At 45.0% G+C, this 27,804-nt stretch overlaps 1 protein-coding gene across 2 annotated transcripts in view; it reads right to left on the bottom strand.

The window, feature by feature from the left end:
* Nucleotides 1–2,691: 2,691 nt before the first annotated feature.
* LOC119169277 (cell adhesion molecule Dscam1) overlaps nucleotides 2,692–27,804 on the bottom strand; it is a 146,491-nt gene continuing 121,378 nt past the window's right edge. The window contains exons 11-28 of one of the 2 annotated variants that reach the window (XM_075879631.1): nucleotides 25,700–25,969; nucleotides 24,597–24,716; nucleotides 20,699–20,872; nucleotides 19,957–20,107; nucleotides 18,979–19,127; nucleotides 18,200–18,331; nucleotides 16,926–17,084; nucleotides 14,244–14,314; nucleotides 13,198–13,438; nucleotides 12,295–12,399; nucleotides 11,152–11,343; nucleotides 10,036–10,335; nucleotides 7,925–8,104; nucleotides 6,743–6,892; nucleotides 5,361–5,409; nucleotides 4,500–4,584; nucleotides 4,333–4,436; nucleotides 2,692–3,817 (exon numbers count right to left, since the gene is read on the bottom strand). In XM_075879631.1, the coding sequence (XP_075735746.1) occupies nucleotides 4,506–4,584; nucleotides 5,361–5,409; nucleotides 6,743–6,892; nucleotides 7,925–8,104; nucleotides 10,036–10,335; nucleotides 11,152–11,343; nucleotides 12,295–12,399; nucleotides 13,198–13,438; nucleotides 14,244–14,314; nucleotides 16,926–17,084; nucleotides 18,200–18,331; nucleotides 18,979–19,127; nucleotides 19,957–20,107; nucleotides 20,699–20,872; nucleotides 24,597–24,716; nucleotides 25,700–25,969 (2,522 nt within the window). In that variant the 3' untranslated portion in view covers nucleotides 2,692–3,817; nucleotides 4,333–4,436; nucleotides 4,500–4,505. The remainder of the gene's footprint in view (nucleotides 3,818–4,332; nucleotides 4,437–4,499; nucleotides 4,585–5,360; nucleotides 5,410–6,742; nucleotides 6,893–7,924; nucleotides 8,105–10,035; nucleotides 10,336–11,151; nucleotides 11,344–12,294; nucleotides 12,400–13,197; nucleotides 13,439–14,243; nucleotides 14,315–16,925; nucleotides 17,085–18,199; nucleotides 18,332–18,978; nucleotides 19,128–19,956; nucleotides 20,108–20,698; nucleotides 20,873–24,596; nucleotides 24,717–25,699; nucleotides 25,970–27,804) is intronic. The other variant, XM_075879627.1, reaches the window with a different exon arrangement.

Genomic DNA, 27,804 nt, shown 5'->3' with positions numbered 1-27,804 from the left:
CTATCTTTTTATGTACTTCTGCCAGCAACTGAGCTCCTTTTCTTCTAATCTTTTTATTGATGAGAAAGGATGCATCCCTTCTACAGCTTAGAAAGATTTTCCGTTTTCTCTGAACATCATCTGTCGGTTCATCCCGCTGCTTAGCATGTCTGTGTTTCCTAGAGGCTTCCTGACGTTTTGCTATGGTTCCGCTGGGCTAGGGCCAGCGGAGCCCTGGAATAGGGGCCCGACCGTTTGGAATGCTCCGCGTTATGCGCAAATAAAGTTTTCTCTCTCTCTCTCTCTTGCTATGACTCTCTTAACTTCCTCATCCTACCAACTTTTGGGTTTGTGTCTTCTTCTCCGGGGTGACTTGTCACGTGCCTTAGCCAGTTCTAGCTTAAACAGTCTAACTAGATTCGTGTATGTCCACACTGTTTTAGTATCCTCAGTGATTTCGTTAACCTCCCTGCCTTTTCCTCATTTTATTCTCTCTCTCTCAGTGATTACTTTCTCAATTTGTTTAGTGGCTACTTCAGTTCGCCTTTCTGAATAACGCACGGAGCCCCACGCGCGGCCAAATTGAAAAATGTGCGAGACGCAGGCCATACGGCACCGCTGTGTCTGCTTCGTCTCGCTGGTGACTCGAGACGCCTTGAGGCCCACGACTTTTGGTCCTTGAGGCAACACGAACGCAAGAGCCCAAGATGGGCTCGGTTCTGCGCATGCGCCCTGACGCGTCGCAAGCTTCATGAGTCTCTAAGCTCCTTGGGGCCCCAGTTTTCAAATTTTCTTATGACCCTGTTGTCAAAAAGTCGAGAAGATCTAGCGTGGGTCCAAGTTTTCTCGTAGTAATCTGTTGAAAGGATATACGCCAATATACGCACTCGCGGCGCTGCTATAGTACAACTCGGCAGAAACACTTCGCATAGATCATAATAATTGTTGGGGCTTAATGTCCCATCACCACGATGTGATAGGGACGATGTATAGTGGAGGGCTCCGAAAATTTCGTCCAGCTGGTGTTATTTACCGTGCACCTTAATATGAATACACGGGCCGTATGCGTTTTCCCCTCCACCGAAAATGTAGCCGTCGCGGCCGGCATTCGATCCCGCGACCTTCAGCTCAGCACTCAAGTAACATAACACCACCGGCCACCTTGGCGGGCAAGAAAGTTCGGCATAGAGACACATTCTAGTTATCTCTTCATATTTCGTTCTTATCAATACGAAGTTGGTACGGGGCCGAGGCGCTTATCGTAACACACATAATAAACAGGGTGTCCCACATAACTTGAGCAAAGAGTTTGAAAATGAAAGACACTTCAGCGGTGAATTTGAACCAAACGCACACTTGTTTGCACTAACCAGTAGGTACTCAGGCAAATTTTTATTTGTCCCTATACTAATAATTAATAATTATAGTTACCTATATTTTATTATTATGGTCTGGAAACCCAAAATATGAACAATGAGATGTAGAGCGTTTTCAGAAACCACCGAATAAATTGTTTCCTTTACAATACGTCTAGCGCTGTTATTTTTTCCGCGTTGTAAAGAAAGCCTATAGCAGCACTATAGCAGTGCGCTCACGGTCCGTCACCCGTGGCTTCTTTTCCCGAATTCGCGGGCTTTCTTTATAACGTGGAAAGAATAACAGCGCGAGACGTATCGTACAGTAAACAATTTAGTCGATGGTTTCTGAAAGTGTTCACACTTTAGTGTTCATAGTTGGGGTTTTCAGCCCATAATTTGAAAAAAATAGGTAATTAAGAAATAATAATTAACGAGTATGGGGAGAAATATTAAAATAGCCTGAGTATCTACAGGCTAGTGCGAGTAGTATGCGTTTGGTTCAATTTGCCTCCTAAGCGCCTTTCACCTTCAAAATCTTGGCTCAAGTTATGTGGGACACCCTGTATAGTGCATGTATATATACGTATATCCCTTAGATGATGCTTCCTTGAGCAGCTATTGAGCATCGGCTTTTTATTCTGTCTAATCCAATGCTTCGTACGCAGTTTTGTAGGGACGTGAATTAGTTTTTGCGTCCGGTGTAGAGGACAATTTCCCTCTGTGTACCAGCGAGTACACTTTTTTTCTTCAGTGTTACTGGCTCTGTTGCTTGAACTGACTGCATACACGTGTCTTATAAGCTGACGAAGGTAGCATTGCAACGAACAAAAGGAACAAAACAAAACATGTTTAGAGACAGACATGTTCACGTTCTCATACCTTCGCTAAATGAATTTCTTTTTTTTTGTTTGTAGCTCTTTTGTTCACATCTAGCTGTTCATACGCGTTCGCGGTCTATGTGCTGCTAAAAATATTTCGAAAAACCTAAATGTGGGTGAGGTAAAAGCTCAGCCCTTGCTTAGGCAAAGCTTACGTGGTACTCTTTTGTACTACAGAAACCTCATTCTATGCTAATGGGCTGCCTGGCATTTTTGCAACGCAAATGAGCGCCATATGCCCGCCTATACGCTTTGTCTGCGTCTCACTACGAGTATGCTACAGCGGGTTCTCTGTAACGAACGACCATAACAGTAAAGTCCATGGAAGAAATTGTTTTGAAGACGCGTGACAATAAAAAAAACGGGAGGCAGATGCTCACTGGATTGTTGTGCCCCGCACACTCACTGATTGTTTTATTTTCTCGACAGCCATTGTGTTCTTTTTCCTCCCTGAAAGTTCAGTAACGACAGCAGCGTTCTTGTAAAATAATTTATTAAACAGAGTTTTCTTTTGATTTCCAGTTTATGTACACATACAATCTGTCATACAAAGCAGCTGCTACCTCCGTTTGCTGTGTGCTTTCTTTTAAACCGGAGACAGTTGCGGGTATAAATGACCGAGACTTCACAACAAGGGTTACGAAATTTCAATGTGAATGAATGAAAGTGAATTAGCCTAAAAACAATGACCTGCGTCAAAGCTGGGTCCCTTCGTGTGTTACGATGCATCGTGCGTGATTGTTTTGTTGCCTTGGATGGCTGCATCTTATGAGCGAATGAATGTGGGCGATGGCGACCACGTGAGTCACTCGTCACAAAGTGCGTGCGGTCGTTTTGTGGGCGAGATTCAAAGAAACAACTATGCAGCGTCAGAATGTCAGCGCTGCTTTGAAACACGGGAACGCGAGCCCAGGAGTGTTCCGCTTAAGAGAAAATGTTGACCGAAATAATCATGCGAGATGGTCCTTAAGCAGAGTATGACATACCCATTTCATTTTCTTCTGGACAGCGGCGGTGTTTGTAAATAAAGAGTGTGAATAGAAACCATAAGTTCCAAAGTATCACGGGATCAATAATCTGTGTCCGGCAGCGAAAAACTGCTTTTCTTCTTAAAGTATACCTGTTACAAGTTCAGCCGTGCTCCACGTTTTCAAAGCTTAGTGCTGATGCTAAACTTATAGGATAATGATTATCTCGCTTTGATAACCTTCAACAGGCGCACTACACGCAACTCGTGCCACCAGCGCCGCGGTCGATCATGATCAATACAGAAACGCTTGCTGGGAACAGTGGGTACGACTTATAGTGCTGGCGGCTAGCGTCGCCGTGTGCCTTACAGCCGGAGACGCTACACAACGTGAACATGTTATTTTGCAGCCGTGCACTTGGCCTGGCCTATACAGCGTTTGCCTTGTTTTCGGCCTTGTCCCAAGAGGTCGTTCGCGACACAGCTTGCGAGCTTAGGTTCGCCGCAGTGGAAGTCTCGTAAAAGTAGAGTACAGCTTGTCGTCGGCCTTGGCGCGTCTGAACTTTGCAGAAACACTAGATGATGCAGGATTGGAGGTGGTCATCACGTGCACCGTGTTCATGGCGCAGACTTGGCTGAAAAAAAAAGAAAAAAAGCCTCGTATTACAGTGACGAAATCGCGAGATAAGATTGTGCCAGTGTACTGCTCCTCTCCCTACTAACAACTGAAGTCATTAAGATAATTTCGCTTCGATGGTTGTGCAACCTGAGCTAAAGAGAAAATACACTGCCGTGTCGTGTATTCTATTGCATCACATAGTCCTGCCTTTAAAGAGGAGCATTTTTTTACGTTATCTCGTGCCTCAATTTATCAATCTTTATTGTTATTCGCTCACCATATACGAAGACGTCCAAAGACAAACAGGCCTTTACGCTTATAACACATCTGTCAATTTACACAGCTATGTTAGTGTTATGCGTAATCTCTGCCGCATATAGCTTTGTTTTATGCTGTGCAATGACTGCAAGTGGCTAGAAGTAATATTTACCTTCCCGTGGATTCTCCGGCAATTTAATACATTTGCATGAACCAATCTTTCAAATGACACCATGGTGCGTGACAAGAAATTGGCATAATTTCAGTGCTTACTGTATCCACAACACCTTTCTTGATTATCCTTAAGCAGCGTCGCTTACTCGCTTATCCTCGACAGTCGCAGAGAAGTTCGAACCTGTAAACAATTTTCGTACCAACTCCATTATGCGTCAACGTTTGCTGCACGGCAATATCAGTGGACACACGTAATTGAGACTCACCACGCGTCATAACCTGTGCATGTCGTCCTCATCAAATACTTTGCATTTGCTGGAAACGTAGAAAAGCTCCGACCCATCTCGGCTTCTGAAATGGAAGGAAGGCAGCCAGAAAATAAATATACGAATAAAAGAGATATCAGCGTCGATCTAATGGTGACTACGAGAGAAATGCCCTAGAATAACTTATATTCATATAATTACTGGCAACGACCTCAATTTCTAACGCTAACCAACACTATAGGCTGCCCTAGCCAACATCGTTCAGTGGTTACCCAAAATTAACCATTACTCATAATGAGCGAATACATGCGGTAAGCTTCAGAGGGCAGGCTTTAAACAGTTATATATGAAGATAACATTGTTCTGGGCATTTTCCGTACGCTTTCTGTTATGAAGTATAATGCCAGTAGTAGCTATTCCCGAGTCACTTTAACCATACAAGCAAGCAACATTAATTGATTGATATGAAAGGTTTAACGCTTCAAAACCACAATATGATTATGAGAGATGCCGTAGTGGAGGACTCCGGAAATTCCGACCACCTGGGGTTCTTTAACGTGCACCCAAATCTGAGCACACGGGTCTACAACAGTTCCGCCTCCATCGGAAATGCATCCGCCGCAGCTGGGACTCGATCCCGCGACCTACGGGTCAGCAGCCTAGTACCTTAGCCACTAGACGACCGCGGCGGAGCACGCAAGCAACATGCACTGGCTAAATGATGGATAGCGTAACCAGGTACTGGCTAACGTTATATTTCATTAGCGTCTATTCTTGTGTGTATCGCTTCAAGTGAAAGAACTGAGAGGTCTTACTCAAGCACAATACAACGTAGTACATAAAGTGTGAGTAGTCACTTACACGCCTGTGGCAGTTTGAGACTTTCTTGATTGTATGGCTATATGTTCACCTGAAAAGATGAAAAAGAAAATATTGGGGGGGGGGGGAATCCAAAAAACGGAATCAGAAAAATAAAACGTATTTAGAAGGTAAGCGAGTGCGCAAAAAAAGATATTGGAGTTACTAAATATAATATCCTGCATGTCGCACTATACTCGCCTAAATATAAATAAAAATAGTAACGCGCGGGAAAGACAACACAATAAGTGTCATTGCGCTCTGCGAAGGTGCGGAGCTCTTTCTGAAGAAGTGATGAACTGTGTGATCAGGGTAGAAGAAAGAGCCTGTGTGCATATAAATGACGAAGAAAAAAAAGGAGGGATAATGTCGTAAGATCACATTTTACACACAATTCTGACCAATCTGACGAAATATTATATTTCTTAATGAACGGCTCTTCTGTGAAAAGTGTTCTTTAATGTTGGGCAGTTAAAAAGAAACAGGACGAGAAGAGAGAGTAATTTGACTCGGAGCCCTCACTTTTGAATCCAGCGAAGAGCACGAGTATAATGAAAACGAATGTTATAAATACATTTTTTTCAGAATAACGAGGCTGTAAAAAGCGTTTCAAGGTAAAAATATTGAGCACAAGGCCACCGTACGGGGGCCGAAACGTCTGTTGCTTTAAGTTTTTTATTTATTTATTCGGAGCCTTCCTTTACCTTTGCACGTGTTAGTGCATATTTTCTTACCCTAAAACTCCGGCATGCCTACTTGAATCGCAATAACCATGTCTCGTGTGTCGGCGCGATTGCGCGTACATGTTCTCAAACATAATAAGACAAATTTTTTGCAATGTTGGGTCTTCTGCTTGGACAGATGTTTCGCCCTGCCTGAGATGACCATTGAGAATAGTTTTTTTTTTGTGTAAAAGTGTTTAAAAACCTAAAAATCATTGGAAAGTAGGCTATGCTAGAGTGGGAGATAGCATCAGGATGGCAGTTGTATCGAAGGAATAGTAAAGAACAAAACAAACACGAAACGAAACAGAAAAACAATCATAATCACTATGTCAATATACGTTGGCCGGCGTATAAAGAGTGGGAATAGTCTAAGAACCGAGGGCAATACATGCAGGGTACATTGTAACCCACATAACTGTGGATACAGTACATACAGATAAGTTTACAAGTACTTACATAACAGATGACTATGAGAGATGTCGATTATTAACACAATACCATGAAAGGAAGCAATATCGACAATCATAAATGGCTTATTAAATGGTGCGCAGCATGGTGCAATTCGCTGACGCACACTGAACTAAACACAGCGTACGGAGGTGCTGAGACTGCGACGACCACGTGAGAGAAGGGAATGCTGTGAAGAACATCGACGAGTACCTGGCCTCTTGTGGGCGTAAGGCACGTCGTAAACCCTGTGCGGCACGGCGTACGCGGATGATCCCCGGGACGAGCCGCCGTTGCCGCCGCAGTAAGTGGGCTCCACGGAGCTCAGCACCTCGCTCTTGTAACGCTCGCCTGATATGCTCCCTGCAGTGGGACGAAGAACAGGCTAAGAATGCAGCGTGACGCCCTATCACTGTTATGTGCTCGTAGTGTCAGCAATGGCTCTGAAGTTGGGCTGTTGCTAATGAAAACGTTCAGCTCTCGATACTAAACACATTGCTTTAGCATACTGCGATTCATCTTATTCAGCCCATGCTTACCCGTAACTTCAGCGATGCATGTTGCTTTAATTTGGCAGTGTGTACGTAAAGAAGATCCGTGCGTTTGGGTTCACGTGCAAATGCACTCCACTTGATGCAGTTGCATATTTGAGCATTACACATTTTTGAAACAATTAAGCAATATATATATATATATATTTACAACCATTTACACAAATAAAACAGGTGAGTGCAGATGTGCTTGAAATAGTAGGCAGTAAAAAAACAAGAAACCTCATCATCACTGCGCTAATAGTTCAATAAGACAGCAGATACAATGACGCCAATTCAGACTGCAACCTGAAGCGAATAAGTAAAACTTGCGTTTAAATTTAGCAACCGCGAGTAAATATAATGTAACTATTAAGATTGTAGTAGCACGCGCTTTGCTAGTGTGCCGTTTTTCTCATGGAGAGGCCACCACAACCTAGAAGTGAGCACTGAAATGCACAAAGCCGAATGTGCCAGTGAATCAGGGGAAAACTTTGCGTGAGATCAGGCCAACAGCCTTTTGTGTAGATGTCTAGTAAACTGGTTCTGGAAACTATTGTTGCTTCCGCTCTGCAAGTGTTCACGGCAGCCTTAACCAATGACGGAAGTGACGCGTGCTGCTCGTTCTATTTCCGTCAGAATCCACGGCTCGGTGCCAGAACAAGTCAGAGCAATCGAGTGCAGATCGAGCTCCTCTGAAATGACCAGCGGAAAGCAGGGGCCCGCTCTCCATCGATCAATCAGCGAATACCAAATTCTCCCTCACAAACCAAGAAATGCTGCTCCGAATTGACCACTGAAAAATGTCAAATAATGTTACACGTGAAAATTTATTGATGACTTAAATGGCCTTCAGTGAACTGACCTTGCGGCGTGCCGTGGACCACCGTTGCGTCCTCCGCATGCCGCCGTAGAACGCACCACAGCACGGCGAGCACCACTACAAGCACCAGCACCGAACTGCCAATAGGCAAAGTAACGGTCAAGTGGCGATAGAAGGACGCCATCTTGGCGTCAAGAAGGTGCGGCTTCTGAGAAGGCACGTCTGCGTAACAAGGAGCAAAGAGGGTTACAGTAAGTAGGCGATTTCCCCGTTGGCCCACCGCCGCTTTAAATTCAGCGCAGCGGTAACAAATGAGCATGGCAATGCTAATACAGCTGTGGAAGCAAGCGCAACAGAACAGCTGCACTAATATTTCAAGACGAGCAAGCGCAGGTTTCGGAGCAGGAATCATTTCTGGATTCAAGATACGCACTTAAAGACTCATAATCGAATGTTGGGCTAGTTGGATATGCATGGCATAACTGTCAGTTCAAGTTTATTTGTCAGTTCTGTTTATTCGTGCGCTTAGTTGAACTGACAGTTATACCATACTTGAAGACTTGTTTTACTAATAAGGAACTCTAAGTACTAACGAGGCTTCTACACTTTATGTTCCACAGTAATGTGCACTTGAGGGAAAAGTTTAGAACTCAATAGGGCAAGAGAGAAGGAAGAAAATGAAGTCAACTAGATAAGCATCCGATTTGTTACCCTACACAGCGGGCGAAAGAAAACGAAAAAAAACGCCAGGCCTGCGCGGTAAGCGCAACACAGTCGCAGCGAAAGCTAGAAGAGCGGCCTTTCAGAGCTTTTTAAAAACACTCATTTGGGTAACTACTTCAAGCCCACTTGCTTGATACCCACTATGACACTAGTAGTCCGGCATTCGCTATGCTATTTTTTATCATTCTTTTGCGAAGCGTAGTATCCGCTAAACACTTGCAAGGGATTTGTTGTGCCAATTGTACATGCAGTGGCTGACGACAATGAGGAATTAAGGTTGAAGTTGGTATGCGGCACAGTTAATAGGGGAACAAGAACAAGCTTTTGTAATGGGTGGGAGCATTTGACGACCCACTCGTTACGCTATTCGCATTGTGCGACGACTGGTTGTTCTTTCGCTGTTGTAAAACGCTTTATAAGTCGTAATAACGCGATTGCTTTCCCGAAATCAAGCCTGCCTAAGGGAAGTTTGACAACAAGTCACAAGCACCGGTGTAGCTAAGGCGACTGTCTTGTCATCGCTTCTGTTGTGTATATTATTGTTAATATTCATGTATATTATTTTTCATGTTTGTACCACGTGCAAAACCGGTAATAAAGGAGGAGCTGGAGGAGGACTGGTGAAGCTCAGTGGTAGAATATTGGGCTGGCACCCAGCGGACCCGGGTTTGAGTCCCACTATGCCATTGGCGCTAGGTTTTTTTTTCTAATTTCGCTCAATGTGGTTATGGACACCGGCAGTGGCGGCGGCGGACAACATGCAAGTGTGCGTGATCCGAAAAGTGTTCTCATAACAGCTTTCGTTGCAATAAAAAAAGTATGTGCCACTTCAATCAACTTAGCGTCGCAAAGGCTGATTAAGCACTAGAGCTGGTGGCACCAGCTTTCATTTTGGTTAGTACTCAGTGTGCCCTTCCTTTTTTGTTAGCACTACCTGCGATCGACCGCACCCTACAATTAATTGATCTACTCCTTTCACCGGCACAGCCAATCATGCTGCTGCTCTCTCCCCCACTCCACATCATCTGCGTCACTACCACCATAGCTTCGCTTTTGCATGACGCAGTCTACGTAGCTAACTTTTCTCTATTAGACTCAACTCGCAACGCCAACGAAACTGGTTGTTGGGCTAGTTGGTACATGCTCCCTTCATAGTTGATACACTAGAGTTGCTATCATGCCCTTAGCATCACCCATGCTCTCTCTCGTCAAGTTAAGGCCGCAAGTGCGGACGAGGTATCCACAGGAAATTACCTGGGGTTTAAAGAGTTACACTGTTGAAACGAAGCAAATAAGGAGGGAGTGATTCACGCTGGACGAGAAAACCTACGTGTCATGCATTTACACCACCTAAATAAAGGTTTGCGGTCGTGGTAATTGGCGCGGTGGCAAAACCAAACACCTCGCGCATATTCCGCAGCACAACGCACCTCCGGACAGCGTTAGCGTGGCAAAGTTGACTTGCGCCGTGGTGCTGCCGGCATCGTTGTGGGCCACCATGAGCAGCACGTACCAGGATCCCGGTTCGAGATCGGCGAACACCAGCGGCTCGTCGTTGAGCCTGAACGGCAGGTGACTGGACACCAGCGTCCAGTCTGCTTCCGTGCTGCGCCGGTAGTGGACGGTGAAGTGGCTGATGGGGCATCCGCCGTGCCACCACGCTTCGGGGTGCAGCCAGGCGGATGTGGAGTTGCTGTCAACTAGGCGGTCCGGCTGCTGCAGCACGGGGCCTACGACAAGGAGCGTCATGACATAACAGAAAGGGTGGAATTCAGATAAGGCGTAGTATCACAGCTTGTAAGAGCAACGTTATAAGTTAAAGTAATGCCGGTGTCAATTGCGCGATCTTGATCGCGATCAGGGCTGATCCGGATTGAGCATCGTCCGGATCGTGTAGCGGCACCTGACACGGACTAAGTCTCATCCGGGTCAGCTGCTGCTACACGATAAATTTTAACAGCGATCATGCCCACTTTGGGTCGAGAGCCTCGCGACATGCGCGTCACGTTCTGCCTTTCAAAACCCGATATGGGTGACGTTCTTGCCACCCCGATTTGCTTGGACCACATGGCGGTGAGCATTCTTGATCGCGGTACGGACGTCCTGTCCGGATCCACCCCCATCGTGATCAAAAGTATACTTATGTGACGTCTATAAACAAAGGAACAGCCTGTGGGTTTCGTAGAACGCGAACCTGTAAGTAAGAGCAGTTCGTCTACAATAATCAAACATTGTAATAACGGGGAAACCGATGAAGCTTACATTAAGCTACTTCTGGGTAGCATAAATCCGGGAGTATATATACCACAGTGAACTTATTCAGGCAGCGCCAAAGGAACGGCGCAGTCATAGTGGCTCTGGGGATTGCTGGTCGTGCACACTAACTGGTCTTTTTAACTAGTGGACGTGCACACTAACTGGTTTTCATGCTTCCGAGCAAAGAATAACTAAGAGAGGTGTGACGACTACGACAGCAAAGAGACAACAGAAAGAGGCAATGGTTGTTTCCTGTTGCTACTTCGATTATTCGGGTAAGGACAACTCACGGTTCCCTTCAGTCGAGGCTGTGACGACGTTGCCTTCGGGTCCTCGTCCTACATCGCTGGCAGAACGCATGCGCAGTTGATGTCTGGTACCGCATGCGAGACCCGAGAGAGCGAAGTTTGTGCGGTCACCGCCCACCGACTGCTCTCGCCAAGGATGCTCGTCGCCTTCCACTCGCCACGACACGTAGTACGCTGTAACAATTGCGGGCTCAGTAAATCAATCGAATGGGAAATCGCCAGGACACGTAGTACGCTGTAACAATTACACGCTCAGTAAGTCATTCGAACGGGAAATGCACCCGAAGCGGGAATGACCACATTCCCACCACCCAGAAAAATTGCGGTTTGCTACGAACTGCTATAGGTATGTGTAGTTCCGTAACAGTGTGTGCACAACGACCGAGTATCGATCTTGCAACGGCAGCGCAAAAACTTACTAGGCATTGAAGCTGCGGGATAAGTTTGTTAGTTCTTGCCGTGATTTCTAATCGTTTTTATGTCCACCGGAACGTTTAGATTGCATACCGTCAAATACACCTGTTGGTTCATAGAGCAGTTAAAATGTATTTGCGCCATGCATGCTTCTGCGTCACTTTGAACGGACAAAACAACTACATTTCTTTCAATTGTATTTATCCTGAGTATATTTCAATGTACAGCCAGATTAAAATGTTACTGGTGTGCATTGTCTTCTTGATGAAGCTTCATGATTTTCATAGGGACGTTAAACCCCACAAATCAATCAGTCATCATGGTTTTCATACGTGCTGTTAAAAAAACTAGAAATATCGATGCGCAAATATTTGAGACATTCCATTACATTCAAAAAGGCATTTTTTTCTCGTACGATGACGCTTCTTGCTCGCGCTTAGCAAAGCCAGCAATACAGAAACAACACACGCGCATTAGAATGCGCTCATTATACACGTGCACCACAGCTCCAGAAATGACAGCTTTCTCGCTAGGACGCACAGACAACTATCACTTTAGCGCCAGACTAGCGCTAAGCTCTACAAGCCGTTTGATCTGACCACGTATATAACCCGTTAGATGAGCCTGTGCGGTCAGTATTCACCACGCTGCACATGCTCTGCGCGGTCGAAACCGTCTGCACGCCGTCAATAATGCATCGGGCGGGCTTACTCCTTATGGGGGGATCGTCGAAAGCGATGACCGGCCTCTCCCACGCCAACGAGATGGTCCGAGCAGTGGTGCCGACCACCCGGTACGTCGGAGCTGGAGGGGGATCTGCAACATTTAAGGAGAGCGATAAGCCGACGACGCGCCGGCATGGCAGCCGGCCATATTGACTACTCTGCGCCCGCTGTTGCAGAACTAAACAAGTCCGGCACCATGCTTGTCATCGTTTGAGGGCATAGACAATCACAGGCAGTTATGCACGCCACTTATTCGCCGGTTGATTTAATGTACTACTTATTTTTTGAAGGAATGTTGATTATCTCTATTTCTGACGCCATTGCTCGTAAGGGCAATACGACCATCTGTAACCAGCAAACCATAGTGTGAAAGATGGCTTCGACATCTGTGTTTTGCTTTGTTTTCCACGTTGGCTGAATAAGAGATTGAGCAGGACGGATGTTTTCAGCATAGCGCAAGCATGAGTTATGAATGTATATTTATCTTAGCGTTATTTGTTTTTCTATTTAACATCTGATAAAATGAAATCCATGAAGTTTGTCATTTTCGGTATATAGTGTCGAATTCTGTGAGTACGAGAGAAAGGAAAAGAAGATGTGTTTTTTAACCAGAACAAATGACTAGTTTGTTACGCTACATCAAGTGTGGAAAAATCAGTAAAAAATGTAAAGCAGATAGATAGATAGATAGTTAGATAGATAGATAGATAGATAGATAGATAGATAGATAGATAGATAGATAGATAGATAGATAGATAGATAGATAGATAGATAGATAGAAAGGACACTCAATTGTTGCTGACGCCCTCGTTTTGTCTGTTGTAGAATGAACAATGACATTAGTATTAAGAGCGTAGTGTGTATCTAATCATCCGGTCGCTTTGCTCACCGGCAACTAGCGTGCGCACGGAGTGCGTTCTGGACGGAGGCCCTGGTCCCTTAGAGTTGTAGGCCTGTACGAGCACCTCGTAGCGGGTGTCCCTGTCCAAGCCGGTGAGCACGCCTTCTCGTTCGTGCAGCGTCTGGTAGCGGAGGGGCTCTGGCGACCCCTCGCGCCTGTAGGCCACGTAGTAACCGTCCACGCGGTTGCTGCCACCGGGCCCCGATTGTCCGGACGAGGAAGAAACGTCCTGATTGCAAGCAACATCAATCAATTAATCAATCAATCAATCAAACAATCAATCACCTATCAATAACCATTTATTCATTTGTTCAGCAAGTCATAGTCATGGACATTTACTAATTATTGAAATGCCTGCTAGTTATTACGTATGACCACTGACTGAAATACATGGCCTGCTAGCATCATGCTCTTATGTGCAGAGGTTAGCGGAATGTGTTTGCTCGATAGAGTTCACCAAACAAAATAGTGTGTTTTTTTCTCAATATATAATTATATTTCCTAACAACCAAGTGAAAAGGGATAGCCATCATCATAAAATGGTGACAACGACTTTTACATTATTTTTGCATCAATATAAAGGAAAGGAATGAATGCATGAATCTATCGACTGCTACGTGCTACGTAATTGGACAACCCACTGCAACGCAAACGCTTTTGAGTGCGTGAGATCTCATGGGAATAGGGTAAGAAATGAACATAGTACGTGGCTTTGCGTGGAAACGCTGTACGGTTTAAAAAAAAAATATGCAATGTGCGCCCACAGATAGAAGAAAATAAAAACCAACATGCAGTGAATGAACAAATTTAAGAACGCACGAAGTTTATATAAATTTTATATACACAGAACACATTGCTATCGTCATAGCTTTGAATGATAATTTTCCTTCCGTTCATCTTGTTTATCACTGAAGGTTGATAGCTGATTTGTAATTGCCCTAGCTCTATTTATAGTAAAACAATAAGGACTTTGCGGTGACATCAGTGGGAATAGCTTCTGGTAGTATTACTTGTTGAGCGACCGTTATGCTCACCTCAAATTTTATTGCGATGCTCCTGGAATCGATCGGCGTTAGGTGAACACTCGTTGGCGCATTTCGAGGAGCTGCAATAAAAAATACCAGAAAAAAAAAGCTGAAAATTCGGCAGATCCCGCGTACTCTGCAATCAATGTTATGTGAAGCATGCGGAGGGAAGGTGACTGTGATGAAACTTTTTTTTAATGAGCGAAACGCTACGAAATGACGCTGAAGGTATATACAAATGTATGCGCACACATATGTAGGACAGTCGCATATGTTTTGTATAACCAGTTCGTTTGCAGATGCACAATGATGCTAACAGCAACATGAATATTAACAAGACCAAATGCGGTTAGTTTCGTCTTTAGCGTTCGAATTTGTGATGCTAATAGGTTTTCTAGGGATGTACTTGCCATAGCATTCTTTTAGCGGGACGGCTCAGTGTTTTCACATAGTTGAGTACGAAGTACTCAAAATCGTTAAACATTTTTTTCTAAACATAGCATCTCTGGATAGTGCCGCGTCGACCAACATCTGTGCATTGCGCTGAAGTATACAACTGGTGTTAACCCGATGAGACGCCCGTATAATAAGAGCACATATGTAATATTTAAGAAATTAGATATGGAGCACTCCACCCGCAACTGACATTTCACCAGCATTGCGTCTGTGTAGCGTCTTTTTCGAAAGAAGTTTTGAGACCTGGCGTGTCTCTGATAGAATACTTCATTGTCACGCAGAATGCTTGGGTTCAATTACTGCCAGCCCCCTGACATTAATTCTTTGCAAACGTCTTGTCAACACTGCCAATGCCAGTTTTTCTTAACGCTCTCGCATTTAAATTACCCACGTGCGTTTTCACCATTAATCGGTAGGTATAAACTATCAATCACATACCATAACCACATACCATGTCCTATGCTGACTGGGTATTTGTCATACGTATCTAGACTAAAGGGTCTGACGACGTACGTGACAGGAGTTTCACGTTATTCATGTCACGACCAGCCAAAAGTATTGGCGATGCCCTCTTAAGTTCGTATATTAATTTTGGTCAGCCCCAAGTTACTACTACTACTACTACTACTACTACTACTACTACTACTACTACTACTAATAATAATAATAATAATAATAAACGGAGTTTATCGTCCCAAAACCACCAGAGGCTCTTGACCGTGCACCCAGATCTGAGCACACGGGCGTGAAGCATTTTCGCCTCCACGAAAAATGCAACCACCGCAGCCGGAATTCGATCCCGCGACTTGAAGGAAGCTTATTAAAAGGACGATCACTAGAGCACCCAGACGTAGGCGGCTAAATCGATAGACAGGTACGTAGACAGAAAGGCTGGAAGTGCCTTCAGTTTGCCGAGAAATAATTCGCATTTAAAAATTGTTCTTGTTGTTTTTTATTGTTCTCTCTGACACTAAAGCCTTAATTTGGAGAAATGGTTAAGAAAAGCAAAAACAAAAGTAGCCAGAACACAACGAAAGGGTTCTGATTCACCTTACTTCTGGTATTTTGTGAGTGACTGACCAAAATGCCAGCGCAGGTTCCCTCGAAAAGAGATAAAACAAAGTGCAAAAACTATTAACCAAGGCTTTTGGATGATCGGCCTCCGTGGGAATACAGAATTGCGCAACATTGGCAGAATTTGATGCCAAGTTCGGCCAATGGTTCGTCTGAGGAAGCAGCGCAAGCGCGGCAGTACGTTCTGCGTTCCAAAGACGTGTGCAACGCCCTTAATTAAACCACCTTTTTAAAAATATTTTTTTCTTTCTTTTGCATGTTGAAAGGTTACGCGTCCCTTTTTAATAATTGCTAGATCACATATATATAAGTTTTATACGAAAACACATTGAATGATTAGAATGGCATGTGGAATGTTTGAGTAGGGTTTTTACTTTCTCGTTTAGCCATGCTTTCAAGCCTTACTTTCCCACTCCCGTTCAACTCGTACGCAACACCTCTCTCTCTAATCCAAGATTGTGGAGTTGCTTTAAAACGTGGAACAAGGCGGCAATACTCCCTTTTGTTCACGTAGTTATCCGATTTATGACTAGGTCTATGTTTTGATGTTACCTTGCTACTGTTATCAGACCGATAACCTAATTTTATTTACCGATGAATGCATCTTCCAAATCCGTGTCCTGCGAAACGGAGATAAAATTAGGATCTTGTCTGTTTTGAACGCCAAAGCCAGATCGATTAAACAGTAATTAAAAATTGTCTCAGGACACATCCTTCACTGCTATTGTCATGGCCACCATTGGGATATCATCGATATAATCTCAATTATCGTAGGGAGTCAGAAGGTTGCTAAAACCACAATTGTCGGACTTGAAAATAACCCCAAGGGAGGTGTGACTCTGAATAGTTGGAACAAATTTTCTCAAAACACAAGACGAGGAGCAAAAGGACGAACACAACGCGCTTTCTTCAAACTAAAGTTCATTAAAAAGCTGAAGGCAGATTTACAGAAAAAAATAAAAATAGAGAAAAAAAGCAAGATGTTGAAAAACGTGCCAAATTAAGAAATCAAAGTTGACGTCGATAACGTGAAACTTAGCAAGGTACTTCTACCATCCTATTGACAGGTATTCTTGCTACCGCGAAATACGCGCGTTTAGAAAGGGATAAAAAAACCTATGAACGATTCGAGTCGATTTATCGAGTTGACCTCAAACTCACGTTCATCGTCGGTGTGCACCTCCAGGGGCGAGGTGTAGCTGCCGGGACCCAGCGCGTTCTCAGCTCGCACGGTGAACAGGTACGAGGCAGCGGGCACCAGTCCTCGCACAGTAACCTTTGTCTCGGTGCCCGACACAGCCACACTGTCTTCCCACGTTCCTGTACAATATGAATACATATTATTTAGGTTGCTCGAATGTACATGCCTACAAGGGCTCCTCTAGTGGTGGTTCTCCTTTCATGTTAAGCGTTGATGTGCTTACATCAAGAATAGATATGGTGCTATAGTTCACGAATGAATGAAAGAACTACATTTGAGTCCTACAGATCACAATAGTTATATTAATAAACTCGGAGGTTGATTGATTGATATGTGAAGTTTAACGTCCCAAAACCGTCATATGATAATGAGAGACGACGTAGTGGAGGACTTTAGAAATTTTGACCACCTGGGGTTCTTTAACGTGAAACCAAATGTGAGCACACGGGCCTACACCATTTTCGCCTCCATCGAAAATGGAGCCGTCGCAGCCGGGATTCGATCCCGCGATCTGCGGGTCAGCAGCCGATAACCTCAGCCACTATAGACCACCGCGTCGGGCCAACAAACTTAAGGAGGCCATGCCACGACCGCGCATTAATTCATGAATATAAGCGAAAAATAGACGTAAAGGGTGCATTGTACATGTTAATAAGTGAAAAAAGTGCACTGTACAATAACTTTTGGGGTACAGAATAAGCACTAAAGCCACCGGCACCAGACACCACCCACGGACGGTGATCGCCATTTTGCCATGGTATGTGTGACGTCATATTCTGCATGGAGCGCAGCTTTGGTTTTCTGCCGTAGTTTCAGCCGCCGCGGATCGTTCAATTTCAATATCAAGCCGAAGAAAGCGGAAATGGGTTAATGGCATGCGCGGCATAACACAAAAAGTCATTTGAAAGGATTGATACGCTCGCAGAGAAAAACAGCTTGCTACACCACAGATCGCGAGTGCGCCTGTGTTGCCCGACTTTTAGGCCACTGACGTCATATAAAAACATTCAAATATAAATAAGTTCTTCAGAATATGTACTAAAATTTAGCAAATGCGCTAAATAGTAATTGTGAACGCACAAGGAATATCTCACATAACACAGATTATGATCGAAAATGAAGTTTAATGGCCATTGTAAACACACAGGACTTCAGGGTAGAACTTAATAAAAGAAATAGAAGCAATGTTATTCTGTTTAAAATCACATTTTGAGTCAATCCCGAAACAAGTTACCTTCTTTGTTTGTCCATCTCAGCAGGTACTGTGATATGGGAAGGTTTCCATTGAAAGGCTCAGTCCAGGCAAGCCGCACATATCTGCTGGACGCTTCGCTGACTTGTAGGCTTTCGGGTACGCCGGGTAGATCTGAGAAGAAAAAAAAATAGTTGACCTGAGCGGGAAGTTTGAAAGTACAAGAACTCCAGCCTTCACAGAAAAAAAAATACGCACGATTGTTGTATGAAGCGTTGAATAAATTTAATCACACTTATCCGAGGCCTTAGTGTTATTTTTATGACACTGCAATTTATATTTTACTCGCATATACGCATTAGTGTACAACGTTCGCGAATAAAAAACAAAATTCTGGGGCCGTAAATGGGAAAACCACGGGCAATTATGAGGCGCACCGTAGCAAGACGCTTCGGATTAATTCCATCCGGAGTTATTTAACGAGCGCTCAAATCTTATTGCAACATCTATTGATGCTTTACATCCCAAAACATTGATATGATTATGAGAGACGCTGTAGGAGAAAGCTTTGCAAGTTTCAACAAGTTGGGCGCTTATTTGACGTACCCTTAAAGCTAAGTACACATCAAGGCCTCGAGCATTCTATTTCCGTCGAAATGTGGCTGCCGAAACCGGGATTTGATGTCGCGATCTGCAGCCAGTTAAGTAACGTAAACTATGCTAAAACATCGTGGCTGGTTCTTAGTCTCACGAGTGAGTTCGCCGACCTATACGTACAACTCAAAAGTTTGGAGGAAGACGTCGACATCAGATGCTCATACCCTGCACTGTCAGCTGCACATTGTTTGCGTCCTCTCCGTAGTCGTTGGAAGCGTGACAGGTGAACACGGCGTCGTCAGACTTTTGGATGTTCGTGATTGTCAGCGTAGACTTGGGCCTCTTGACGTCAGCGTGCTGCGTTTGCGTGTACCTCAAAGAAAAAAAAAGAAACACGTATTCGCTTGTCGCGTGAGGGAAGCGAAAGCCGATATAAAGTTTGGTCGTGTTTTAAATTGGCTTTGCTGCTTGAAATTTGAATTATTAAGGACGCAGTACGCCACCTAAAACATTGGACTTAGCTGGCTAATTGTATTAGAAATGAAAGTAAGGTAAGTGTGCTCTGCCTTTAAAAAAAACAACGAATTCAGAAGGAATGACGTAATATTGTAGTAGCGTAAAATTTAATACTCGTGTTCTTCATTCACACAAAGAAACAAAAAGTTTGGTGAATAGAAACTGACATTGACGTGATAATGCGCTTTGAGTGAGTTGTGATTCAAACTTTGCGAGGACCTACATCTGAAATATGGTTTCAATAAAATTTTCAAGAATAAAACTCATGTTTCCCAAATTAAATTAGAGTGAAGTAGGGGTCAGTTATGCACAAGCTTCAACGCAAATGGACGGTTGAAGATATATGCTGCCCAATTACATATGAATGCAAAAAAAAAAAAACGCGTTGCAGTAGACATAATATATCAGGCAAGTTAACTCACTGTGTGTGCTTTGCGAGACTGTATAGGCTTAACTTATATATTCTACGAAAAACAAGCTTCTTTGGTACTAATCAGTTTGGAATACTTGTTTGGACTAGTCAGTTTGTGTGTACCGCTCAGTGGTGGGTTTTCTTGGATTTCGTTGCGAAGCTCTCATTGTTTCTAACGGGCGTCTTGTAGTTGCTTAGCAGACACACCGTGCATGAACTGGTGAAAGAGTATAGTTATAATTAGTTACAATTGCACTGCGCACAGTGCAGATACCTGTGATCTCCGAGAGCTGCGACGGGCACGCCGTCCTTGAGCCACCAGAGGCGCATGGGTGTGTCTCCAGCCTCCGGTTCGCACTGGAGGTGCACCGTACTTCCCCGCTTGGCGGACGTGGTCGACTCCTTGGGTGACAGACGAGGACTGCCTGCGCAAGGAAACAAACAGGTATAATTCGGGCAGACAGCCTTTAAGCATCCCCACAGATCTGCGTGGCTCGCGTTTTCGTCAACGCTTTCACTGTGGGCTCGGTTTAAAAGCGTGTTTTGCTCTAGGCACGCAGTTTAGCCACCTCGAGAGCCATCCAGCGGCTTGAGGAGGCTTTGGCGAAGCAACGGAGAAAAGGCGCGGAGGCACCCGAGTAACTGTCGGAGTACAACATCCTCGAGGTCTAGGCTCCGAGATTATCGGAATAGCCGTAATCTTAACATAGGGAACATCTGCGCCCTGTGAGGCCGGGCATTTCCTTCACGCCGGATGTATCAATAAATGTCATTTATCTCTCTCCAGCCACCTCGAGCATAAAGGTGCCCTTATCTCAGGAACCGTCGTATGTATATCACTCGTGACTTACTTGCTAGACGTTTAAGAGCAACGGACTAAACTTCAGATTCTCGTCACGGGAACAGGATTTTACGTTGACGCCGTATAGGTGGAACGATATCCCGAGCAAAAGCAATCATAAACTGCAGGTTCGACTGGTAGGAAATCACGTCCCGGTATCGTTTTTGTCACTCACTGCGTACGGTGAGGCGCACCACCTTGGAGAGTTCAGCACCGACGCCGTTGGAGGCCTCGCAGAGGTAGAGACCCGCGTCGCCAGTCTCCAGACTGCGCACGCTCAGAGATCCGTTGACGAGCACGTGCACTCGGGAGGTGCTCACCAGGGCGCGATAGGGGCCGCCGTCCCAACCTGTCGGGATGAAAATAGTCCAGGAAGCAGCGTTGGCTGGAATAATACACCAACGTGGCTTTCCTTAGGGGACGATGGATGTCAGCGAAGAATAATCAGAAGACAAGGACCGAGGTATATGAGCAGCACTTACTCTTAGCAGGAAGTCCTCGTGACTATTCATACTTAACAGCTGACCTAATATCCCAGCCTAGTATTAAATATTGATCGCTGGAGATAACACAGTTATACTTGCTAACAAGTTGAAGAGGTGTATGGTATAGTAATATCTGCCTAATTATTAACATACAGAAAACTCATCGCGATCGGCATTGTGGGTTCCCGATAGTTACAGAAGTCGTTTGATCTACTATTTTACCGTGCTGAACAAATAGAAGTGACGCTTCGGCAAGACGCTTCGATAGAAAGACTGAACTATCCTGTGTTCTTACTGATCGTATACGGCAGCATGCGTACTTGCTGAGAGTTACGCAAAACGTGCTTTGGAATGACATTTCACTTAACACGAACTCAATTATTCAAGTATTAGTGCGTCTTTTTTCATGTGTACAACCTTGTGATAAGTGGTCTTTACTTATGGCACACTGTTGATCCTAAGGGCTTGTGATATAACAAAGAGAGAAAGAGAGAGAGAAACTTTGGCAGAAAAGTAACTAGATTATCACGTTTCCTGCACAGATTTTTTCTATTCCGTGTTACAACTGCTCCTTTTCCATTTTCGCTGAGTACGTTTACAAGTGTTAGGTCACTAACTCAAACGCGCTGCAGCTATATGTTAATAATGCGCGTGCTATTTAACATCTCGTAACTAGGAGGTGAATATTGCTTGTCTGGATACGTTATACAGCGACAACCTAACGGTGAGAAGAGTACAAGACATGCGCTAACCCTATGCATTTCTAGACCATGATTAATTATTTTGCACGTGTTGGCACCAAAGAAAAACTTCCTGAATTTTCCTCAGATGCTTGTTTTGTTTTTTTTCGTCCCCATTCATTACGACACCAATCCCATTTCCAAGCGACAGGCCAATCCCATCTTAACGTTGCCTTGTTTTTTCGCACATTCGTTCTCAGCCCGAGACTAATTCCTTTAATGACTGCCTATAAAAAGATAAACGAAAGCGAAAAAATAATTTAATTCAACCTTCCTTTCAGAAGTTTTGCCCCGGAATCAATTGTCGGTTAGCGCCCGCGATATGCCTGTCCTCATCTTCGCTACGAGACTTCTCGTTTGTTGAATTGCTGGATATCCTGCAGCTGGGTCCGACGGTATGCAACGGTGCGCGTTTCTCCTTTTCCATCGCCCATCTTTGTTTCTTACTCCCCTTTCTCCTTTCTCGTTCCCTGTTCTCTCCTTTTCTTGCCGTCTCTTCTGTTCTTACGCTGCCGCGCAGATTCCAAAATGATATTCGGCGTGCAATGCGAGAACAGACGCGCGACGTCGCGATATATATGCGCATATCTTAAACGCGGATCCGCGCGAGAGAAAGCGAGGGGCAAGGAGGAAAAAAACAAATAACAAACAACAAATCGAGGTTTGGCTGGAGGGGTAGCGCGCGCACGGGACCCGTTATTTCTCGCTGAATCCCTGCATTCGCGAATCTCTCACTGGAGCGGGTCATTCCCGCCCTTGCCGTCCTCTCCTTTTCGCGGCGCTACAGTCGCGGCAAATGCCGACGCCGCGGCGCCGTTTTTCGCGCCTGCATTCCGAGACCGTCTTCTTCGGCTGCCTCATCGCCAGTCTTCACCTCCGCGTCCTTGGTTTTTTCAAAACAAGATAAGCAGATACGAACAAAAAAGAACTCCGGGTCCGCCATTGCCTCCTTCGCTTTGTTTTGTGACACCGGCTTCTCGCCTGAAGGCGCCGCCTCTGCTGCTGCTGCTTTTTGACCCGCTTTCTGACGTCGCCTCGCGTGTTGTTTTCTGCTGCATTCCGCGGTATTCATTCCACCCTGTCCTGCTAGGAGAGAACACCACCCCACGCCCCGCCTTTCACTTTCTATTTTGTTTATATACGTTGTACGCCTCCACCCATTTCTGGCGGCACGTGCATGATGGCGCTCTTTTTTTCGCACATGCAAACACGCACGAGAATGCGCATGCGCACAAGCGTACAATAGCGGGATAGGGTGAAAAAAGTAAACGCATAACAAAAAACACAGACACACTGGCAATGTAAGAAAGAACACATGCACAGATATTAAGATCTGTGCGAAGGACGGCAGAAATAAACACGCACATTCACACAGAGGGGGAAAGAGACGTTCAAATTTGCACGTTCAGCAACGCCAGTGCTTCATAAGGTGCTTTAGTCTGACACAGCACGCGTGACTAGTTTTTTATGTGTTTATCTTAGGTGCTTATTTGCGTTTACGGATGAAGAGAGAGTGCCGGGAGAAAAAAAAAAGTGTTTCCCCACCTGTTTTTTTTTATTTTCGCATAACGAAATCGTCGTGACCTCATTGGACCTCGAAAAGGAAAATGAACTTCGCAGAATTCGGAAGGTGCTATGAGAACGTAAGTAAAAAAAAAAGTAAAACGAAAACGAGACAGAAAGACTAAACGGGTGAAGAGGAAGAGAGGTGATTCAAACGAGTTGCGAACGAAAGGTGATGGGAGAAAAGAAAGCACGGCAGAGGAGTATAACGCGAAGCGAAAGCTTTTTTCGGCGGTGGCGTCTTAGGAAACGACCTTCGCATGGCCCCGTCGCTGCCGTTTGAATAATAATAAGTGGGAGCAGGTGGCCCATTTGTTTGCGACGATGGTTTGGGTGGGATGGGCAATGGGGGAGATGGGAGCCGGATATTCGAGAGAGAGAAAGAAAACGTGGCATCGTCGATTCGACGCTATCGCTGACTGGCACTCGGCTGCCGCTTCGATTTCCTCCGCGCGAGCGAACTCTCTACGGTGACCCCCGAGGCGCATCTGATTGCGCTGCGAACCAGACTATTTTCTGGTGAGAGGTGCTTCAAAGCCAGTTGCGTGCGTACGTGCTTGCTTTTGTAAGAAAAAAAAAGAAATGCGTACAACTTGAGCGTATGAGAACGGAAGAAAGTTGAGCCAGTTGTTCCCGATTTGCGACAAATCGTAAATGTTGTAATTTTCGTTGCGTTATTGGGGTGATGTCAGAAAGTGTACTTGTGATACATTTTGATACTGCGATGTTCAGCGGCCCGGGCCCGCGTTTAAGCTTAAGTTAGGAGGGAAGAATCTTGTAAGGTTTTTCATCCTTCAACCCGTGCTGCCACTCCTGAGGAATTCAGGACAAATAAACTTCAATTGAAGAAGGTGTGGAGATACGGCCACAAGACATCAAGACAATACAAACGCGGTTTTTTCTCCGGATTCACCTGGTGACTTTTGCATTTCATTGAATAAGGTATGACGAAGTATATCCCATACTTCAAGTGCTGCCGATAAAACGAAAATTCGTGAGCTGGCTTCTGAAAGGACATGCGTAGACTCATTGGATGCCTGTAGCTACACTGCTACGTTAACCTGCAGCTTCATTGCTCCGTCTCAGTAAAGTCGCGCTCTTCTGCCGAGATCTCTTCACGTATCTACGGGGCCAGTGCCCGGAAGTTGTGAAGCTTGATTTCACATATACCATGTGACGGTGACGTTCAAGCGTTACGCTTGCATCTGATACGAGGTAGCATAACGTCAGATAACGCTTTTAAACAGGGAACAGAACGGCGAGTGAGTTCATTCATGCCGCTTACCCGACGCCGTCTTCCAGCGTATGTGCGGCGGTGGCTCGCCTTCCGCCTGGCAGTCAACCATTACCGAGTGACCGGTGACTGCGACCACGTCCTTGGGCTCCGATCTCCAGCTCGGGGCCACTGCGGAAGAAAAGATGATTGAAACCGTCGATATTCTCGTCAAGTTAGGCCAGTAAACACAAAACTCTTAACTTGCCGAAATTATTTACATTTTCGACTCGGCGCATGAGTGGACTAGTACCAAAGTGCTTAGATTAGAGCGTCATGTACTCTTCTATGTGACAGACAGGTACACTTCAATACTTCTGGGAAAGAACTTACGGCACATCTAACATATCTCGAAAACTTGAACCCCCTCTACTATCCCCCCTCCCAACACAAGCACGTAGTGTCCAGCTTTTGTTGCGATTTACGGTAATGGAACATTTACGTAATTGCCTATGTGTCATGCTATCCAAATGAGCATATGACACACATACTTATTTTTATAACGTGCACGTCGAGAATAACATGTAACTCAGACAATGATGCGTGACACGCGCACTTGCATTGTCTCTGTGAGTTGAGTGAATGTTTTTCTCCGCAGAAGGGCCACAGCAAACTGAAATAGAAATCATCAATGAGTACGATACTGTCTGATGCGTATTCTGAACGCAGCTTCATGTTGAAGTACCGTATTTATAAATTTGTTTTGTTGTGTTAATGGGAGGACTTGCTTCATTAAAAAAAGCGATAAATTTCTCCGACGAAATGAACACATTTAAACGAGTACTGGCGACTTGACCTTTGAAGAAATTTGCCAAGCCTTCAAGGTTTACTGAGGACAGCAGTGACACAAAGACACACATTGAGCTGCATGAGTCCAGAAAACTTTCCCAATATAAACTTGCAAGAAGTTTAACCAAAAAAACCCTTTTTATACGCTAAACGTTAGCGTTCTACCATACTGCTAAAATGATCGCCACTGCCATCTGTGATAGTTACGACTTCACTTTTGGACATAACTTCCTCTCCAATCTTTAAACCTCTTTGAAGTTGGCCAAAGAGGTAAAAAAAAACACAAACATTGGAATTGACCAACAATGACGATGCAGGTGACTGACCTTTGACCCTGAGCACGGTGCTGTGACTAGCGGTTGCCCAGGCGTTTGACGCGCGGCAGGTGTAGTTGCCGTTGTCCTGCGGCGTAAGGGCGTCCATCGATATTGTGGACATGAAGCCGTCCTGGCGCACGGCTTTGGTGAAAGGCGTGCCGTCCTTGAGCCACTCGATGACGATGGGCGGCTCACCGGCGTGCACGAAGCAACTGAGTGCGGCACGCATGCCTTCCTGGAGTTCGTCCAGCCACCGGAATGGAGTGATCTGTGGCCCAGCTGCGAGGAAAGCCCGACGATTCAGTTGCGAATGAGCTCTGGAAATGAGCTCTGGTATTTTGATAATGCAAAGTTTAGTACATATATTTTATGCGTACTATCACAACGAAAAGAGGCGCTAACATAGAATGAGTGGCTTTCGGCACAGTCAAACCGCGACATGCCTACGAATAGGCACCTCTGTCTCCAATTTGTTAGCGAAGTTGAATATACAATTCTTTTACACTTTTTGACAAGTCCCAACTGTTCACGTATGTAACTATTCACATTTGTCATATAACTCTCCCTAATAATAAATGTTAACTCTCCTTGGAGAAGGTATTACCTCTTAGTGTCGTGGGAAGCGCGGCTTTCCAAAAGAGTATTAACTTTAAAGAGAGTTCAATATTTCACATCTTAGGACATACCAGAAAGAGCAACGGGTATTCTCAGAATGTGGACACGAGGAGCAGCCAATGATGCTTTACCGCATCATTTTGTTAGGGCAAGTCAGCTCTCCGCTAATCACCATGAAAGATACCACAACACTTCTTGGGCCTCTAACGCTCCTCCTCTAATTCGAAATCTGCCATGTCGGCCGACGTTCATCCAAGATTGCCAAATTAGCTATAGGAAGCTATTGCTTTACAACAGGCGGAACTTAGAACTGAGGTTACTGCGCTAGAATAAAGTGCACCACAGAGAAGCACCCTCTTTCCCCTTCCCATTCAAGAACTTATCTCCACTCGACGCACTACCTCGACCCCGGATTTCAGCGATGCTCCTCGGGTGGAGTTGTCACTGCGGATGAGTGATAATTGGCAGAAATTCTTTGAGAAACCAGGCAGCGTGTTCGGTTGAGCGGCGTCTCTTTGCTCAACTCGTTCGAGCGAGGGCCGAACTTCTTGCTTAGGGCAGCGCCCATTTGGTTAGGAAAAGAACACACGACAGAAAGGATGCTCCTAACGAAATCCGTGATCGCCTAAGCAATATGTCGAGCCAATTAGCCCAATCATTGACCATATTGAAGCTAACTTCTAGTCGAGGTATTTTTGATAATTTACATATGCGTACTATCACAACGAAAAGAAGCGCTAACAGTAGAAGGAGTGGCTTTTGGCACAGTCAAACCGCGACTTGCCTTGAGCGTCGCTAGGCGAATCTGTGCTTTCGGTCGGCGTCGTCGTTGCGATAAAATCTTACTCTGGTTGGCGCTATCGCACTGCGTGTTTTCCGAGTACAAGGCGGGACTTGAAAATGATAAGCACACGGTTCGATGGCATCAGCCGCAGCAAGACTCTAGCGCTACGGTTCCACAGACTGAAAGCGTGGATACTATTTCTGTCAACAGGTATGTGGCAGTTAGGCAGGGCCAAAAGCCACGCTTTTTACTGCTCACGTAGTACTTTTAACCTCACAGAAGGTGCGCGATCTAATACCAGCCGTGCAGGTCTCATTTTACACGGAGGCAGAAATGCTGAAGGCCCATGTAATTACATTGAGGTGCACGTTAAAGAACCCCAAATGGGCGAAATTTTTGGAGTCCTCCACAACGGCGTCTCTCATAATCATGTAGTAGCTTTGCGATGCTAAACCCTAACAATTGTTATACTCTCACATATGTCATATCGGTATCAGCATGGCATATGCGTGTCCATGTTCTAAACTTGTTACAAATTGTCCGTTGTGACTTCTTAAATAAGTAAACATGGTGCATCAACTTTAGCTGTTATAAGTGTGCACACAAGCTGTTACAATGTTGTCAGAGCGGGTGTAATCAACGGATACAGCGCGAAAAACACAGGATAGGTGCTATGGTTGTGGTGATGTCGCAATAGAGTAACAGTGATAATACA

The sequence above is a fragment of the Rhipicephalus microplus genome, chromosome 2 (genome assembly GCF_043290135.1).
Source record: "Rhipicephalus microplus isolate Deutch F79 chromosome 2, USDA_Rmic, whole genome shotgun sequence".
Taxonomy (NCBI): Eukaryota; Metazoa; Arthropoda; class Arachnida; order Ixodida; family Ixodidae; genus Rhipicephalus; species Rhipicephalus microplus.
The sequence above is the reverse complement of the archived record's forward strand: the minus strand, read 5'-3'. Positions and strand labels throughout refer to the sequence as shown.